Source organism: Rhinatrema bivittatum, chromosome 15, assembly GCF_901001135.1.
Source record: "Rhinatrema bivittatum chromosome 15, aRhiBiv1.1, whole genome shotgun sequence".
NCBI lineage: Eukaryota > Metazoa > Chordata > Amphibia > Gymnophiona > Rhinatrematidae > Rhinatrema > Rhinatrema bivittatum.
In genome coordinates this window covers 55,956,239-55,975,455 of record NC_042629.1, presented here as the reverse complement: position 1 = coordinate 55,975,455, position 19,217 = coordinate 55,956,239, and the positions used below count along the sequence as shown (strand labels likewise).

The window sequence follows — 19,217 nt, the reverse complement described above, 5'->3', positions numbered from 1 at the left end:
AGACTTGAGCTGAATAACTTTAATTACTGACTTTGTCTGTTGCAGGAGCACCTTGTGAAGCAAGGATTGAAGTCTGAGCATGCAAATTCCCTTGCTGAGCTTGCTTCCTCTAAGTGCAGATCGGTCAAGTATGATGTGGAAATAGCAGAGGAGTACATTGCCAGACAGGTAATATTGGCAATATACAAATCTTTTTAGGTGGGTAAGCATGTTGGGGGTTTTTTTTTTTTTAAATGTAAAGCATGGCTTGAAAATTGCCACCCCTCCCTCTTACTGTGCATACTTCTGCCTGCGTTGAAAAACATCATGGGGTTAGGTCAGGGGAGGGATTTAGTTTTGAAATCCCCTGCACGTTCTTTAATGTGTATACTATGCACTTACAAAAGTATCCACATTCCCTTGCTGGCCTTCTTTTATAAAGGGCATTTCTAGTAGGAGTTTCCCTTTGCAAATCGGTTTGAAAGCCTGCAGATACAGTGTCTGAAAAGCACCCTTAATATTTTCTTGTTTGCTTCTGCAGTATTCCTAACAATGTTGGGTTTTGTTTTTTTTGGCAGATTTCTTCTTTCTGTGGAATTGATTTCTACACCTTTCTGCAGCTGCACCAAGTACCTAACTTGAAGTCTATTTATACACTGGATGCTGTGATCTCCAAAGTTCAGGTGTCACTGGATGAGCACTTTTCTAAACTGGCTGCAGAGACAGATCCACACGTGTCATCAGAGATCACCAAAAACCTGCTGCCGGCAGCTCTGCAGCTTATTGATAGCTATGCTGCGTTCACCAGGTACGGTGAGAAGTTCCTCTGCCAGTTATTACATACAGGTAGAGTGCTTGGCTGGGTTGTGAAGGCCAATTTCCAAGCACCGAGCTTGGAATGTTTGGCGTTCCATGGGATATGCATGCCATGCTGGATGTGATTTCACTTTCTGGAAGCCTCAAAATGAAGAGGTGCTATTCTTAGAATTACAGGTAGTATTTCCTTTGGATCTTTTAAATTTGCAGTGGTGTGAAGTGTGACTTTGCTTTTCTGTGTCTCCCTCCTTTTTTTTTTTTTTTTTTTGTCTCTGCTTGAGAGTTGCTAGTTAAAAAAAACAAACAACCCAGTTTATATATAATACTATCTTTTTGCCCACAGATCTTACTTGTTGCAAAACCTTTCTGAAGAGGGGTCCACTGAGAACAGACCACCAGAACAGAAACTGCAAGGATATGCTGCTGTGCTCGCCATTGGATCCAGCCGCTGCAAGGCAAACTCATTAGGTAAGAAGGGTAACATGGGGGTAAACTGCACTGAGCAGCAGGTACAACCCTAAACAGAAGGCAGGAGGGTAATCTGCACAGAGCGGCAAGTTTAACCTTAAACACCTTGCTGGGCAGACTGGATTACACCTGGAGGAAATCTGTACTATTCCCGGCGCAGAGTTTCCATTTTTTGCCCAGAATATGGAGCAGGCCCAGCATGCCGCGAGCAGAGCCCATCCTGCTCATGGGGAAGATGGTGCAGGCCCCAGCAGCCACAAGCAGAGCTCATGAGAGAGAGCTTGAGCCTGTGTGGATGTGTGTGCCGGAGAGGGAGCCTGTGTGAAGGGGGTGTGTGCATGAGAGAGAGGGGAGCGTGTGGGAGGGGCAGTATTGAGAGAGGGGTCAAACTCTGGAAGTGGAGATAGAGTAGAAGCGGTTGAGCCTAGAGAGGGTGGAGGTGTTGGGGCCTGAGAGGGCAAAGTGAAAGGGGTCGGCCAGGGGAGTAGGGAGAGAGGGTGTAAGGGGCACTCTTACAGTGTATTTCCAGGGAAATTCTGCTTAAATTATTTTAAAATCTGCATTAAGTAATAACATTTTTCTGTATTACATTTTAACTTAAATTACTCAGACTGTGATGTATATTGTATTATTTTGACCAGAATAAATATGCAGAATTTGAAGAATTTTAAATTTGGGTGTAGAGAATTCCCCCCAGGAGTACTGGATAGACCATTTTGTTCTTTATCTGCCTTCATTTACTATGTTAATGTCTCTTTAAAGCTGCAAAATCATGAATTCACGTCATTGGTATATTTATTTAGATCTTTCTTCCAGAATGTTGTTGGCACAATTCTTGTATTTGAAGCACAGGCTCATAACATAGGTTGTTAATAAATAAATAAATATTGGTGGCATTAATAAAGAACTGAATGGCTTACAGTACTGCATTTCTATCAAGGTAATTATATGAAATTGTAAGATGGTGAACACAGTGTGCAAGTATGTAAGTATGTAAGCTTAAACTATGAAGGGGAAGGGGGGTGTAGGGTAATCTTAGTTAGTACCAAGTGGGAATAGCACCGCCACCTGGAGGTAGCGACCAGCAACCTTTGTGAGCTCCTGAATTTTTCTCCCTTACCTAGTGATGTCACTTTTCTTTCCCTTAAAATGACTTTTAAGTTCCTATGGTTCAGCATACTATATGAAGAAATGGGAAGAAATAGTTTAGTACCATTTAATTATTGCTCTGTAAGTCATCTTACATCATTCTGGTCTGACCTGGCCACTTTAATATGGAAATATAAAAGTGGACAGGTGTGGGGGGGTTTTTTTTTTTATTTAGATGTACATAACTTTGAGAGGTTTCCTGTAATCTGTAAGGCAATTCATAAATATTCTTAAATAACTAGTGGCAAAAAGCTGCTTCTGGAAGTTTGAGGGAAATAAAATTTTCTTCCTCTATAAGAAGTTGCATGTGGTACTACTGTCATTCCTTATCTAGTGAGTGTAGAAAAGCTAAGTGGTCCATTATGATGTGACCGTAATTTATAAATAGTTAATTATTTTGTTGCTTACTTATTAAAGTGTCACTTTAATCATTTGATTTCACAACTGTATTCTTTCTGTGGGGCATGTTTTCTTAATGGAAATCTCCCATCAAAATGCCACTCTGTGCCTTTTCCTAGTGAAACATATATTCTGTATCAGTGAGGCACCTCTACATACTCTGTCATGGTGTTGGGGCTATCAGGCGCATCCCGACACACCTGAAAAGGCTAGGCCCGAGTTGTGATGGTGGAGTCCGGGGGCTGGACAGAAGCCAGGAAAGAGGCATAGAGCAGGGACCTTAGAACAGGGTCAGGATCAGAGGCCAAATGAACAGAGTTTCTGCAGGGCAATTGCTGAGAATTTTGTTGGACCAACAACTGAGTGCCTTGTATGTTCTCAGTTTAGGGCATACCAGGTGCTGGTCCAATAGAAATGCTACAGAGGTGTGGGGAGCACATTTTAGTATACTGGGTAAACATGCTAAGATTTCCCTGGAGATCAGCTGCAGGTTCTTAGTCTGCAAATCCCAGTGCTCTGGGTTCAAACCCTATCGACCTTGACACATTGTAGAGATGTATGTTCTGATCTGGGAAGGTACTCTGCTCTATCATAATGAAAATATGTTCTCTTATTACAGTCATCATTATTCTTTGCCCCCTCGGTGTAAACATGGTTTTCAGATTCTTTAGTATTTTATTTACAGGTCCAACCCTAGTGCAAAATTTGCCATCGACATTGCAGACCTTGTGTGAATCATGGAACAATATCCACACCAATGAGTTCCCCAACATTGGATCCTGGGTACGTCTCTATGCAATCCTTTTATCCTCAATATCTCTTATAGCCATTTAATCAGAACTTGGTTATCATTACTTTATGCCGGTATGATTTGCATTTTAATGTAAGAATGTCGGTATATAAAAATTATAAATAAATAAATAAAATAAATTACTGCTGCTTTCTGGAAGGGTGGATACATTTCCACAGCCTTACAACTTAGGAGGCAAGAAAGGGTTAAGAAGTGAAAGAACTGATAATATTTACTCTTTAGTTGCTGCTAACATAGAAAGAACGGCAGAATGGGACCACTGGTCCATCCAGTCTGCCCAGCAAGCTTATCTGCTGTGCAGGCTACCCCCATGCTTATCAGTTTCCCAGACTGTAAAAGTCAGGGTCCTTGTTGGTTGCTGTTCAAATCCAATTACCCTTTTCCTTCTGCTTTTTAGTTTTCATCAGAGCTCTGTTGAATGGATTTGCAGTGTGTACTCTGTGAGAATGGGTCTATTTAAATTGTTTTGCTCTGTACTGTAGAAGGCAGAGTATTAGTCAGCTCTGGGACTGGGAAGAAGAATACTTTGTAATTTAATTTATTTCCTGGGAAGGTTAAATGAAGCCAAGTGCCTGTTTTTCATCTGAATCCCAAAGGCATAGTGCAATGAAGGGACTTGCCCAAGGTTAGAGAGCAAGTCTTTGTCAGAGGGAAGACGTTTTAAATTCATATCCCAGAGCTACTTCTGTGTCTTTGTACTACTAAGTCACTCTTTCTCTTTTTAAGAAACAGGTAAAAACATGGTTGTCTGAGCAGGTTTTTATTAACACAGATTAACATCTATAGTGACTCCCCCCTGGGAATTTTATAGCTCTAGTTTAGGAATATTTAGTTTTTTATTTTGAGAGATTATTATCAGGTAGGGTTTTATTTGTTGTTTATTATTTTGTAATGTTTTTTAGTCAAGATTTTCTAGTCTAGATTAAGAGCTATATATTTATTGGATAAATGGGGTTTATTTTAATTGTTTCATTTTTAATCTCATTTTATTATGAGTTTTTGGGATAAAGTGTTAATGACTTATCTAACTTTTATGTAAACCGACGTGAAGTGCATATGATATGTTCGGTATATAAAATGCCTAAATAATTTGGATTGCTGTTGTAAGAAAATCTATGTATTATTCTGTGAGCTCCATTTTCTTGTAGGTGATAAATCTTTATGCTGAAATGTTGTTTTAATTTTAATTTTTTATTTAGCGCAACGCCTTTGCCAATGACACCATCCCTTCAGAAAGCTACATCAGTGCAGTGCAGGCAGCTCACTTGGGCACCTTGTGTAGTCAGAATCTCCCTCTTGCTGCTTCTCTGAAACACATTCTTCTCTCACTGGTCCGACTCACAGGGGATCTCATTGTGTAAGTATACCGGCCTTTCCACAAGGTTTGCAGATCTAGCTAGGTATGTCTTGCAGTTGCTCCTTGTTGGCCACGGATCAGTCCAGACAACTGTTTGTCTCCCCTTCCAGGATTTTTCTCCCCTACTAGCAGATGGAAACAGAGAAGGAAAGGGTTGCTGTACTGTTGTACTTAAGGCAGTGTGCCACCTCTAGTCGCTCAATATTCTCTATCTCAGCAGGTGGTAGAGGGGCAGAACCTGCAGTTGGCTTTGAAAATCCAAATTGCTCCCCAGGGATGTTAGGTCCTGGAGTGGGACCAAACTTGTGGTAGAGTAGGGGCGAGCAAAGGGTGTTGGTGACGCTTGGATTCCTGTAACCTGGTTCTAGAAAGGGACTTGAAAGCGGTCTGGATCCCTCTTTCCCTTCACTCTCCTCTCTCCCTCTGGTGGCACTCTGCTCTTGCCGTAGGAATGTACTTGTCATTTCTGTTTTGGGGGGAACTTTCATAGAGGACCACAGGCTCCTTTAATTGTAAAACTGAAAAGAAAAAAGGAGCAGGACTGCAGCGCGGTCAGTGATGGTGGGGTCTGTTTCAGGATCATTGAGTTGTTCTAGGGTGGACTCCTGAATGGAAGACCTGGGCCACTGGGGCGAATTTAAGAGAGAATGCTTGTTGGCACAGATTCAGTGGGAGGTACCTCCCTGTCAATACTGTTCTCCAGAACTGTTTTTTGGCACACAGGCAGATGTCATGGTGGCCTCTGCTGAGCACGAGAAATGCTGCCCTGCATGTAAAGGGATCGGGCTGACATTGAGGCTGTATTCTGGGTGTGTGACCAACAGTGAAGGAGGCTCAGGAGCATCAAGTTCAGCCACAGATGGGAGATAGATGGCCCAAAGAAAAAAGTTAGTTTGCAGCACAGAGGCAGACAGGGTCGGGGAGATACTAGGTGTGGGAACTGGCACCATTTTGCCTGCTGATCTGGCAGAGCAGGCCAATATGGCTGACTCATGAGATGTTCCTGGAGATGGAGAAAACAGAAGCGCTCGGGTTGATATGAGGGGTTCAGAGCCCTTAAGCAGATTAGGAGGAGTCATTTTCCACAGAGTTTGTTTTATTGCTGCATAAAGCCTATTTGGCTAAAAGAGTGCTGGGCTTAAACATCCACCCTCAAGGATCTGGGAAACAGGGTATTTCCTCTATCACAGTTCCCCGAGAGGGATCTTATGTACAGTAGGCCCGCCTACCAAGAGGAGATGTGGGCAGATGGAGCCAGATTTGTATCTGGAATCTGGTAAATCAGGCTGGTATGGGAGAGTATCCCTTGCGGGATCTGTCTGGGATCATGGATGAGGAACTGGACCCCTTGGAGGAAGGGGGGAGATACCCATTAGTGAAGGGGATGATCTGAAGGTAATCTGACTTTTTCACAGAGAGGAGTTGCCCAAGTGATCTTCTCAGGTCCTTAAGGAGCTTAGGGATCAAGGAATCTGTGATTCAGACACAGCAGGAAAGTAGAGGATCCTATATTAGAGGGGCTTGGGGACCCTGCAAAGATCTGGTGCTTGTGGAGTGGGGAACTCCAGAATCTGGTGTGTGGATTTTATGTGCAGAATTCAAATACCTCACCTACTTAATTAGTAGATTGACTTCTGAAATATTTCCTTTGCAGCACGTTTGTTTTCTAAAAATCTCAAATCTCTAGATATTTGAAGGTTTCTCTTTTTGGTTTGTTAGCGTCTTGTTTCACCAATATCCTGAAAAAATATGCTAAAAATCTCCTGTGATCAGATTGAAAAGCAAGGAGAAATTTCTTTAGTCTCTGTTTTTTGTCCATTTCTTATGAAAGTTACAATTCCATTTGGTTGTGATCTGTTTATATGTTTTGAGCAGTCTTTCCTTGTGATTTATCTCTGAGGGCCCTTATTCTACAGTGCAGAAGCTAATGTTGTCCTTTCTTCTAGGTGGTGTCCTGATGAGCTGAATCCGCCCCAAATAATCCGTTCCCTTATGCCTCTCCTTTTGGAAACCAGCACTGAAAGTGTGGCTGAGATTAGTAGCACATCCTTGGAAAGAATCCTTGGTCCTGCGGAGTCGGATGAGTTCTTGTCCCATGTCTATGAAAAGCTCATCACAGGATGTTACAACATACTGTCTAATCATTCTGACCCCAACAGGTAATGTAGTCCATGGAAGGCATGGATTCAACCGTCAAATATGTCCTAGTATGTAGCCAAATGGACTCAGGAGCAATGGGTTTATGCTCCCCTGCCAGCAGATGGAGATGGAGTCAGGTTTCAAAGCTGACATCACCCTAGATGGTGTAACCTGCAGTGACCTCAGCCCTTCAGTATTTCTCAGTTTCCAGCAGATGCAGACATGCTTTCCCTATGGGGGATCGCTAGGCCTTTTGGAAGAACATATTCTAGCACACTGAGTAGTGCACTGTTACATGCTGGCTTAGATTACAGACCATGTCAAGGCCCTTACAATGAGAGCCATGGAGCCATCTGCAGAGCTGCTACTTTGTCATTGTTTCACACCACATCCCACTATTGTCTGGACAACATGCCTCGAGGTGGCAGTAACTTTGGGCAAGCAGTTTTGCATAACTTGTTCTCCCTGTAGTCCACTCTCCATTTGGTGAGGCCTGTCTAAGGGACCAGCAGTTGGAATAGACCTTGGCACCACATATTCCTGTGTGGGTGTATTTCAACATGGCAAAGTTGAAATAATTGCTAATGACCAAGGTAACAGGACCACACCGAGTTATGTTGCTTTTACGGACACAGAAAGATTGATTGGTGATGCTGCTAAAAACCAGGTTGCAATGAACCCAACAAACACAGTATTTGATGCAAAACGCTTGATTGGTCGTAGGTTTGATGATAACGTTGAACAGTCTGATTATGAAACATTGGCCTTTCACTGTTGTGAATGATGGAGGAAGACCAAAAGACCAAGTAGACTACAAAGGAGACCGTAAAAGCTTTTATCCAGAGGAGATATCTTCCATGGTTTTAACAAAAATGAAAGAAATTGCAGAAGCATAGTTGTCTTTAAGTGCTTCTGCTATGCAATCCTCAGTTTGGCACGTCCATGGCTAATTTATGCTTGTTTGACAGAAAAAGCAAGCTTGCTTACCTGTAGACAGGATGAATTAGTTGCAGACTTTCTCACCTATTTCCCCGAAGAGTTAACACCTCACTAAAGCTTAAGCTCTGGTAGAGTCTTAGGGGTTGATGAATCAGAAAGTGCAGGAACTTGCACACGAGCTTAGTAAAGTTTTACTGCGATCTGAGAGCGTGGATACATGTCAGCACCATCAGATGACATTTCCCATGCTAATTCATGGCTAATTAATCCTGCTATATATGGAGAACCCTGTTCAAAGGTTAGCAAACTTGCTTTCTCTGTTAACAGCAGAATAATCAACACAGATCCATCTGCCTTTCTTCTTGAAGTTGGCTTCTCTAAGCTTTTATACAAGATTGAGTGAGCCTGTTTGGCGGTGGCGTTATGGGACATCCTGCATTAGTCTAGAAGAGTTTCTAGACTTTTTGAGCTTTGCAGGAAATGTTCTGCATTGGCACTGTCGGAAGTCGTCACCTTGTGGCTGATAACCTTGCCAGGTAAGCAATTTAGTTAAACCAGGAACTGCATCTTTGTATATGTAAGTGTCTTCTGTACTTTATTTTCTTTTTAGTGGACTTGATGAGTTTATCCTGGAGGAATGTTTACAATATTTGGAGAAACAACTGGAAAGCAGTCAGGCTCGTAAGGCTATGGAATTATTCTCGGACAGGTAAGTTGGGATTCAAATAATATAAAGATGGTGACACTTTATTTTTATTTATTTTTATTTTTTTAAGATATAACCAGAGAACTATGGACGTTAGTGATACTTTATGGGAGTTCTTTGGTTTTGAGTTGTTACTTTAGATACATTGGCACTTAATGTTCTTTCTTGCACCTTCTCTGGTTGTGCTTATAAAGACCCACCTCTGACCTTGACTCCTCCTAATCCTAACCCTCTCATGTTAAATGTTTTCTCTGAGGACAAGCAGGTGGTAGTCCTCACACATGGGTGACATCATCAGATGGAGCCCTGATGTGGGAAAACTTGTTATGACATGGCCATCATGTGGTAGCAGAGCCCTCAGCTGCAGATGTATAAAATCTGAATCTTTTCCTGTGCCAAAAATGCACAACCTGAATCTCTTGATGTAAAATAACATTGAATATTAGAGGGACGAAGGTTTAAAAAAAAAAAAAAAAAAAAAAAAGTTTTGGTTGTGTTAGTTTCATCAATCATTTAGAATCAGAAGCTTGTACATTTGATTTGTTTCCATTAAAGTTAATGGGGGAAGCAGTGCACCCTATTTTGGACCCTAATATTGCGGCTTTTCATCCAAGTTTGATAAAACTTGCTGGTAGGCATCAGCAGCAGAGACAACAACACCCCACAGAGTTCCAAGAGTGACATGAACATCCCATGGTATCAAGAGCGGCAAAGGACATACACGGAGGCATGATTGCCCAGAGCCACAATGAGCAGAGCATAGTGGGATAAATAGTGGCATGAATAACCCGAAACATCATAAACAGTGGCATAAACATCCCAAGATGTAACATGAAAGGTTAGGCAGAAAACACAGTTGCATCAACATAGAAAGGTGCTGAACTAAGTGAGAGGCAAGGTAGGGCAGCATCAGTAAGCCAAAAATGTTGCGAAGCAAGAAGTTCAGGAGCTGGCAGCAGCTGCAAGATTTTAAGACACCCCCCCTCCCCCCCCAAAAGGCATCCAGAGAGGGGGTAGAAGTGGTTCTTTTTTTTTTGTTTTTTTAAGGTTTTCTTGTTGAGGTCAAACACCCCATTTAATCGGCATAGAGGCAGGGCAGGAGAAGCAGGCTGGGCAGTGGCAACAAGAGTAGCAATGGATAAATCAGTAAATCACTGAGGCTAAGAACTGTGGGCATTGGTTCTGTGGAGCTGTGTACTTATTTCTCCTGCCACTTGCATAGAAATTCATGAAAAAACAACAGAGGGCAGTTTATTTTAAAGCAAAGCAAAATAAGTGGAAAGGCCAACATTTGATTGCTCTAAATATGTCATCTAAAGATTTGTTTGCTGATTGACTCCTCCAGAGTCGACACAACTGGGGAAAACCACAGATTGTCATCATTTCCCAGTCCTAGTCAAATTTAAGAAGCTTTAAATTGAGAAACGTAACTACAAAATGTTTCCAACGCAATAAAATTAAGATGCGGACAAACTGGATAGTCCCCAGCAGCAAGTTAGGGGCTGTCCAGTTATGTGCACAGAGTGCCATGTATGAGATGTTTGTGAGATATTGTATGTGTGCACTAAATAGCTCCTAGTTCTCAGAGAATAAGTCCAATCTCTGGAGGCCAGAGTGGTAGATCTGGAGAAGCTGACCTAGATAAAGGTATCTAGAGAATACTTTCGGGGACATAGAACGGTCTTAACTTCAGTAAAGCTGTCCCTGTGCTGCTTTGGAGGAGCAAAGTAATCTGGCAAGAGACATCACCTTGATGTAGCAGGAAGTGATCCTGTAGCTAGAACCTGCCCTCCAGGTGATGCGTTATCTTATCGCACAAATGTGGGTAACTGGGTGACTGGTTGGCATGAGGATCACTTGGTAATGTACCTGTCTGGTGTGAAAGTAGCGGACCTCACGCACCACCAATTTATTTAAAATTATTTATAGCCCACACCCTCCAAAGTTCAGGGTGGGCTACGAAAGAACGGTACACTATTTCTAATCACCTAGATAAGATTTTAGAGAGTATTAGGGAGAAACCAACCTTTGTGATACTTATGGGTACCAAAGACATGAGAGTGCAGGAGGGAGGTTCTGGAGGCTAAATTTAGGCTCTTAGGCAGGAAACTGAAATCCAGAACCTGCAGGGGAGCAGTGCAGGACCCCAGAGGCAGGCTGGAGTCCTGGATGAGCTGATGGTAGAGGAAAGAGGGTTTTAGATTTGTTAGGAACAGGGAAAGCAGAGCCTATTCTGCCGGGATAGGTTTCATCTTTTCCATAGTGGATCCAGGCTTCTTTCATTAACCTTTAAAAAGGAGATAGAGCAGCTTTATACTAGATGATGTAGGAAAGCAAACGGTCACTCAAAAGCGCATAGTTTGGAAATATTTATCTTTGAAGGATACTAACAAAACGATGTTATGGCATCCCGATAGAAAGATTGCAATAAATTCTAAAATAGCCCAGGTGTCTTTTAAGTAAAGGGCAGACAAAGCAAAAAGATTCCAAATGACCCATGTCAACTGGTAAGCAGGTTATTAATATAAATAAAATACATACTTTGAAATGTTTACAAATGCTAAAAGTTTAAAAATTAAGATGGGAGAGTTAAAATGTATAGCACTGAATGAAGTGGGAGATATAATTGGCAGGATAACCAATGGGACACTGATACCAGGGTATAAATTATATCGAAATGATATAATGGATCAAATTTGGTGGAGGGGTGGTGCTATATGTTAAAGAGCATTGAGTCAAAAAGATAAAAGTTCTGCAGGAAACAAAATTCACTGTAGAATCTCTATGGATATAAATTCCATGTGAAAAGGGGACTAGAATAACAGTGAGGGTGCACTACCATTCACCTGGCCAGAATGAACAGACAGACGAGGAAATGCTAATAAAATTAGCAACACAGTAAGAATGGGTGATTGTAATTACTCCAGTATTGACTGGATAAATGTCACATCAGGACTTGCTAAGGAATTAAAGTTTCTAGATGAAATGACTGTTTCATTGAGCAGATGGTACAAGAACCAACAAGCGGGCTAGCTATTTTAGAATCCTTAATGGAACACTTGATTTGGTAAAAGAGGTAATAGTGTTAGAGCCACTTGATCAAATTTGACTTGATAACTGCGATAGCACTTGATACTGCGATAGCATTTAGCTTTCAACGAGAGGTTATGATAAAATGAGAAAAATTGTTACAAAATAAAAACTGAAAGGAGCAGTTCCAAAGGTCAAGAGTTTACATTAGGCATGGACATTGTTTAAAAATAGCATCTTGGAAGTCAACACCAGATTTATTCCCTGCATTAAAGGTGGAAAGAAGGCCAAACTACTGCCAGCATGGTTAAAAGATGAGGTGAGAGAGGCTGTTCTAGCCAAAAGAAAATCTTTCAAAAAATGGCAAAGTGATCCGAATGCAGAAAACGGGAAACAGCATAAGCACTGGCAAGTTAGATGAAAAGCTTTGATAAGGAAGGCAAAGAATTTGAAAACAAAGTTGCTGTGGAAGCAAAAACTCATAAAACATTTTTCAGGTATATTTCATGTAGAAAGCCTGCAAGGGAGTTAGACCATTAAATGATTGAGTAAAAGGGTTGCTGTCATGAAGTTAGGGTAGTAAGCCCTTGGAAAACTAATAAGTTGGTACTGCCTATCTTGTGTGAGCATGAGAATAGGCCTCAATCGGCAGCAGCTGATAAGCCTTGAGACAAGAGCTTCTGCCTGACCAGTCTCCACCCCTTTGGGTTGAGCCTGCAGGTTCTGGCAGAGAGCAGGGCTTTCCAGGCCTTGTAGAAGTGAAGTCTGTGGTCGGGCTGAGGTTGAGCATGCAGAGAGCAGAACAAAGTCAATTTCCAAACTGGGGTCAAGGCAGGCGGAGAGAAAAGCGAAGTTAAAGTGCAGGCTGGGGTCAAGGCAGGCGGAGAGAAAAGCGAAGTTAAAGTGCAGGCTAAGATCAAGGTAACACGAAATTAGGCCAGGGGGAGAAACACAACAGGACAGAGAGGAGAGGACAAGCATGGAACAAGGCAGGAAACAACTGTAGCAATTAGCACTGCAGAACGAGCAGAAGAGCTGTTGCGAAGACACTGGAAGGTTGCTCTGAGCTTGCTTTTATATGAGGCAGGATGTGATGACACTTAGGCATGTCACAGGAAGTCCAGCTGGCAGGCCCTATAAAAGGTGCTCAAAACTGAAGGAAGGTTCAGCCTTGTTCCTGGGATGCAGCACAGTGCTGCGGGCACTTCATACTAGAGGTGAGGAGTGTCCGAGGCACTAAAGGAGGACAAGGCTATAGCAGAGAGATTAAATTAATTCTTTGATTTGGTCTTTATTCAGGAAGATGTAAGGCAGATACTATGCTAGAAGTTTGTTGCAGTTCCTCTCAATCATCACCGACCAATGGCACCGGTAGCCCCTGTGACATAGCAAGGGCAAAGGGCCATCGGCGCCATTTTGATTACTGGCAGCCGATGGCCCAAGTCCAGGAGATCGTTCCCGGACCGCTCCTGGACCCCCGCTGGACCACCAGGGACTTTTGGCAGGTCTTGGGGGGGGGGGGTCAGGGGGGTTGTTAATGAATTTAAAGGGTTGAGATGGAGGTTTTTTTGGGAGGGGGGTTCCCACAGAAAGAGAAAGATAAATGTTTTCTGATCTGGGGAGTGGACCAAAATGGCCCTCCCCAGACCCGAAAACAAAATGTGGAGAAAAAAAAAGTTATGCACTCCCCTACTTTGCTCCATAAGACGCACAGTCGCCCGGGGACAGAGCCGGTTTAGTACAAAACTTTTTTTTTAATTTTCCCCCTCTGAATCCTGGGTAAGTTATGGAGCGAAAAATATGGTATATACCACTACGTCAAAAGAGATTGCAGCAATTTACAACTATAACATAAAATAAAAAATGAAATTTATACATTTACAAATAAAAACCGACCTGTAGACGAACAATATAATGCGGCTGGGCTGAGATCTGAGCCAGGTTTTGGACCCTTTTCAAAAACCTTTCCTTTTACTCACTCAAATCTGACCTGAAGAAAAGAATATTAATTCTTGAAAGCTAGTCAATAAATGTTTTAGCTTTTACATTGTGTTTTCTCATTCAGAAGCAAATGCACAACCCTATAGAATTCCTTTTTAAAGGAAATATTTGTAAATCACGTATGTTATACATAACAGTAGGCTTCTGTTTGGAAAATAAATACCAGTGGACTGGAATCCTCTGAGCTCCTCTGCCAGAGTATAGGCATGTCCATGTAACGGGGACTATGGATCAATAAGGTCAGAAACGAAGATTTTAGGAAAAGTTTGAAAATAGCAGAGATAGGAAAGAGGAAGAAGAAAAAGATGGTGGTGTTCAAGCAGTTAGAAAGTAAAGATGAAAATAATGTGAGTAGGATGAAACTGGAAATGTAGATGGAGAGGAATAGGCCCCGGGGAAGATGTAAGGAAATTTGAACTAATACTGTATATCAAGAGTTTGATGCCTACGGTACAAGCAAGAGACCTGAACCTGACTGGATAGTATTGGGAAGGAATGTGGACTCCATATGAGTGGCAAATGCGTTTGTGAGGAGCGGAAGATAACTATGGACTTCTGTGCCCACTCCAGTTCGACTTCTAGTTGTAGAGTCCATTTTTGGGTAATAGATATTGAAGTTTTCAGAAATGGCAAGGCCAGAAATGTTATTGCTGGAGTCTTTGACATTGATGAAGTTTGATTGTTTCAAAATGCGCTGAGAGACAGACGAGCTGGTTATGTTTTATTCAGCTTCTCAATAGCAGTGTGGCTGTGAGACATGACTAATGCTTCAGAGGTGAATGGATGCACCAGTTTGATCCATCTTCTCCTTGCAGTGGAGAGCTGGTCCAGATTATGATGGCCACCGCCAATGAGAGCCTCTCTGCCAAGTTCTGCAACAGAGTGCTGAAGTTCTTCACCAAGCTCTTCCAGCTGAGTGAGTGACAGCCCATTTCCTCTCTTGCTCCACGTTCTTTTTAGTTGATGTGCAAGTGTTGTAGCCTGCTTTTTATTATTTCTTACAATGACAGAGCAACTCACTGAAATACATATTTTTATGCACCGCTTTGGCTGTTTGCTTTCTGAAAACATCCTAAGTGAATACCCAGTGGATTAGTTATAAACATAGAGGAAAGCAATTCTCCTGATACATTGTTACCCCATTGGAGAATTGTATCCATGAGCTAATTATGAAATGTATTATGCTGAACTTGTCTAAATCCTTTGTTTGCTCTTCCTTTCTTCATTGTTCTCATCACATTGTTCTTCTTTAATATTGTTTTTTGGCTTGCAGGAGTGATCTTTAGCAGCTCCTGATTCTGGAGTGAGGGTGGGGGGATTTCTCTGTGTGTTTTGAGAATAGAGTGATGCAGATCTCATTTTGAGTGTTTAACCAGCAAGTAGAGAGCTGCCCAGCCCTAAACCTTATCACCTGAGAAAATGCCTTGTGGGAGACATTGAAAGTTGAGTAAGTGGTAAGGGTACAGACTCGTTTATTGACGTGGTCTAGCTTAAATAAATTTTATGTTGACTGTACATGAGCCTCCTACAATGAAGACATTATAGCAAAATCAACTGGTAGCATAAAATCACACCAACTAGTTAATAGGTCATGTAACATCATCCTCGAATCAAATGTTAATTTTGGTATGTGCTTTTCTCTGAAGACAAAGCTGTTCACGGAGTTTGATTTTTACTACATTTGATAAACATTCTTTCAGAGTTTGTTTATTCTTACATTTCTGAATTGCTTCTCCAAAACCTGCTTAGTGATTTATACCTTTATAAAACACAATATTGATACCTAAACAGTAAAACATTAGATGTAATAAATAATAAAATCAGCAATAAAAATGTCATTAAAAAAATCACATAAAACAGCATAAGGACAAACTAATCGATAAAACTATATAGGGCAGAGATGGTGAATTCCAGTCCTTGAGTGCCATAAACAAGCCAGGGTTTCAAGATAACCACAATGAATATGCATGAGATAGATTTGCATATAATGGAGGCAGTGCAAGCAAACCTTTCTCATGCATATGCATTGTAGATATCCTGAAAACCCTGCTTGTTTGTGGCACTCGAGGACTGGAGTTCGCCAACAGTGATATAAGGCGTACTGTCGCCTAATTACTCCCCAGTTTCATCTCATCCCTCCAGATGTGATGCTAAAATAGCAATATAAAGCAATGTGCTATTAGAATGACCAGATGAGGTCCCTTAAGCTTGTTGGAAGAGCCATGTTTTTATTTCTTTTCTAAATTTCAAATCATCTTGCTAAAAGCAAACCTCCCTAGGTGAATGGGTCAATAAACTAGGGGAACAAAAGGAAAGGACCTCTTCTGGTTACTTTGACAGGCATCAGTCTTAGAATGGATAAAAGCTCTTCTCGGGGTGACGGGGTGATTGTAAACAGTGGCCTGGAATATAACAGACAATCTGCAAGTAAGTCTCATCCTCACCCAGCCATATCTAGCTTTAAACATCAACATTAGCATTTTGAACATGACTTGAAATTTAATAGGGAGCCAATGGGGACTTTTTAATATTAGGGAGATGAGATCTTTAGCATTTAATCCCCTCATGATCCTTGTGCCATATAGTGAATGAGTTTTAACCTCTTCAAAGATTGCTGTGGCACTATAAACATTCCAATAGTCCAGTATAGATGAAACTGACTCCTGGAGCACTCTCTCCAGGTACAAATGGCACTGGCAAATGTACATGTAGTGGACTGAATGGTGCCTTCATTACAGTGGAGATGATAAAATCTGTTACAAAACTTGGGCTCTGTTCTGGTTTGCTATCGGCTATTGTATAGTACTAAGATACTATATAAGATGATTCATAAGACTGAATGAAGCTCAAATTTTCTTGTTTAAAAAGCTTGCATTCTGCTGGTCCAAAAAATTTGGTCTCCCTACATAACTTCTGATCTATCTGTGTTTAAGTCTGTGATCTCTGAGCCATTAGTCTATAGCAGTTCACAAAGGGATTATCCATAAAATGAAAACATAAAAACCACAATATTAAAGACACAAGAAATAACAGTAGTATCTAGACAGAAATCATATCCTAAGCTATGCTGCTGTATACCCAGAAAACGCTAGTTCTGAATCCAACTCAAACAACCAAATCAGGAAATGCTTCAGTAAAAAGATGTACAAATTAGAAAAACCCGTGATGCCAGCTGAAAACCAGAATCAATTCACAACACAAATATTCAGCCGAAAAGGAACTCTAGTTGAAGAGCGTTGAGCAACCTTCATAAATGGCCTCAGTACATTTGTGGCTTATTAGGTGAAGCCTGTAATATTCTGGGCTAGTATAATCATGGGTTGCATAAACGCTTCTATGGCACCAATAAGTGCTGAAAAAGTGACACAACCACTGTGTGACTTTAAAAACACTAGTTTGTGTTCACTTATCTTGTTTGAACGCAGGAGAAGGGCAAAGAAGTCCTGAAGTGTTCAGGACTTCTTTGCCCTTCTCTTCAACTAGAGTTCCTTTTCGGCTCAGTAAAAAGATGAGCATTCAGTTGGCTTCATCAAAGTCAAGCAGAAATTCTCGTCTAAGAGCATCTGGTAAAACATTCCACATAAAATGTCGAGCATCCGAAAATAATCATTCCCAAGATACTGCAGGACAAACTTGCCTCATGGAAGGTACATCCTAAAGAGAATTAAGACTGTAAAACCCAATGTATGCAAGTGTATTTCATGCATCTTCATTAAATGTATCTTGAAAACCAGACCGGTTAAGTGTACTTTCAGGAGAACGTTGAGAACACTGGTCTGATTCGTGCAGGGCTTGCTTCAATTGAAGCATAAAAACATGATGGCAGAGAGAGACCATATGGCGGTCTAGTCTGCCCATCCACACTAACTATTCGGCTTTACAGTTCTTACTGCTCCCTCGAAACCTTCCATCCAACTGCTTTTGGTGTCATGAGACAACAGTAGTGTTCTCGTGCAGTTGTTGAAATTCATCTTCAAGCCTGTAGATGCTTGTGAGCTGAAGCATCTGATCTGGAAAATTGCATTTTTGGTGATGGACCCTTTAGTCTGCAGAGTTGTTGAGCTGCAGGCTCTGGTGGCTTAACCATTTTATACCAGATTTCTACCTAATAGTTTGTGCACACATCTCAAGTTTTCACCTTAAGAGATTTCAGATTTCCACATTAACCCATTATGACCTAGTGTCCTATTTAGAGAACAGCTGCTTGAAAATTTGGGACATAATGGGTTTATTAGTCCGTTGTCCTTCCAGCATTTTCATATCTTCATGAAAGTGAGGGAGCTGTTCATATCTGGAATTCCAAGAGAGCTGGAGTGGATTAAAGCTATAGGAAATCTTCCCAACTTTGTTTCTTTTGATCCTAATAGACCTGGGAGTACAGAGATCAAATGCTTCATTTCCAAGTAGATAGCAGATTGCTCTTCTTTCTGTTGTTCTCTGACAAATTTGAATTTAGGGGGCATGTTGAGGCACACAATGGTAAGAGCAAGAGTGGCATTGCTCTCCCACTTCAGGTGTGTCTCTGTTAAGAAGATTTGCAATGCAGTGAACTGGAATTCACATCTCATTACTGTCTAGACTTAGCCTCCTGAGAGGGATTGACTGTTTTCCGTGGTCTATCTAAGCAGCAGAATTAAACTCCCTTCTTTCTGTTGCTTCGTTTATAACTTAAGGTTAGTTTCCCTGTTTAACATATTTTTCCAAATAAAAGAATTTCTCGCCCTGTGACTGTTCTTGTTGGTTCCCTTTTGTTGAAGACCATCCTTAGCCATGGAGCCTCTTGTGAGAGGTTATATTCAGAGAAAGTAAAGTTGCTAATCTCTAATGGGTCTTCTCTGAAGGCAGCAGGTCACTTGTTATACCATTTCTCCCTCCTCCCCTTCTGGGGACGTTCTCCAGACAAAAGCTTTGTAGTGAACTGAGGAGAACCATGGGGACCATACCAGCACAGGAGAATTGGTCATGTGCGGTGAAAAGCCTTTAGATGTTTTCCGAAAAGCTCTTGGGAAATCCATCCTTTTGGTGCCAAGCACGGTCACACAACCCATGCGCGACTGGAGAGCGTCTGATTTCAGAGAACTCCAATTACAGATTAGCAACTCTAATATGTGCTCTTGACACAAATCAATAAATTAACCGTAAACATGTATTTATTTATTTTTGCTTTAGCTGAAAAGAGCCCCAACCCAAGCTTGTTGCGCCTCTGTGGCTCTTTGGCACAGCTGGCTTGCGTGGAAACTTTGCGCCTTGAGGCCTGGCTCACCAGGATGACTATCTCTCCTCCCAAAGATTCTGATCAGCTGGAAGTTGTTCAGGAGAACAGGCAGTTGCTACAGCTGCTTACAGCTTACATTGTGCGGGAAAACAGGTAGAGTATATGCTGGATTGATTTACACTGAAAGCAGTTTTGCCCCCCCTGTGAG

The 19,217-nt window shown here is 41.6% G+C and overlaps 1 protein-coding gene across 1 annotated transcript in view; it reads left to right on the top strand.

The window, feature by feature from the left end:
* The window catches only part of UBR4 (ubiquitin protein ligase E3 component n-recognin 4), a 351,227-nt gene that overhangs the window by 85,855 nt on the left and 246,155 nt on the right, over positions 1-19,217 (top strand). The window contains 9 exon segments of the mRNA XM_029579045.1: positions 46-168; positions 558-787; positions 1,139-1,263; positions 3,497-3,594; positions 4,822-4,979; positions 6,926-7,138; positions 8,668-8,766; positions 14,610-14,710; positions 18,964-19,162. Coding sequence (XP_029434905.1) covers positions 46-168; positions 558-787; positions 1,139-1,263; positions 3,497-3,594; positions 4,822-4,979; positions 6,926-7,138; positions 8,668-8,766; positions 14,610-14,710; positions 18,964-19,162 — 1,346 coding nt within the window.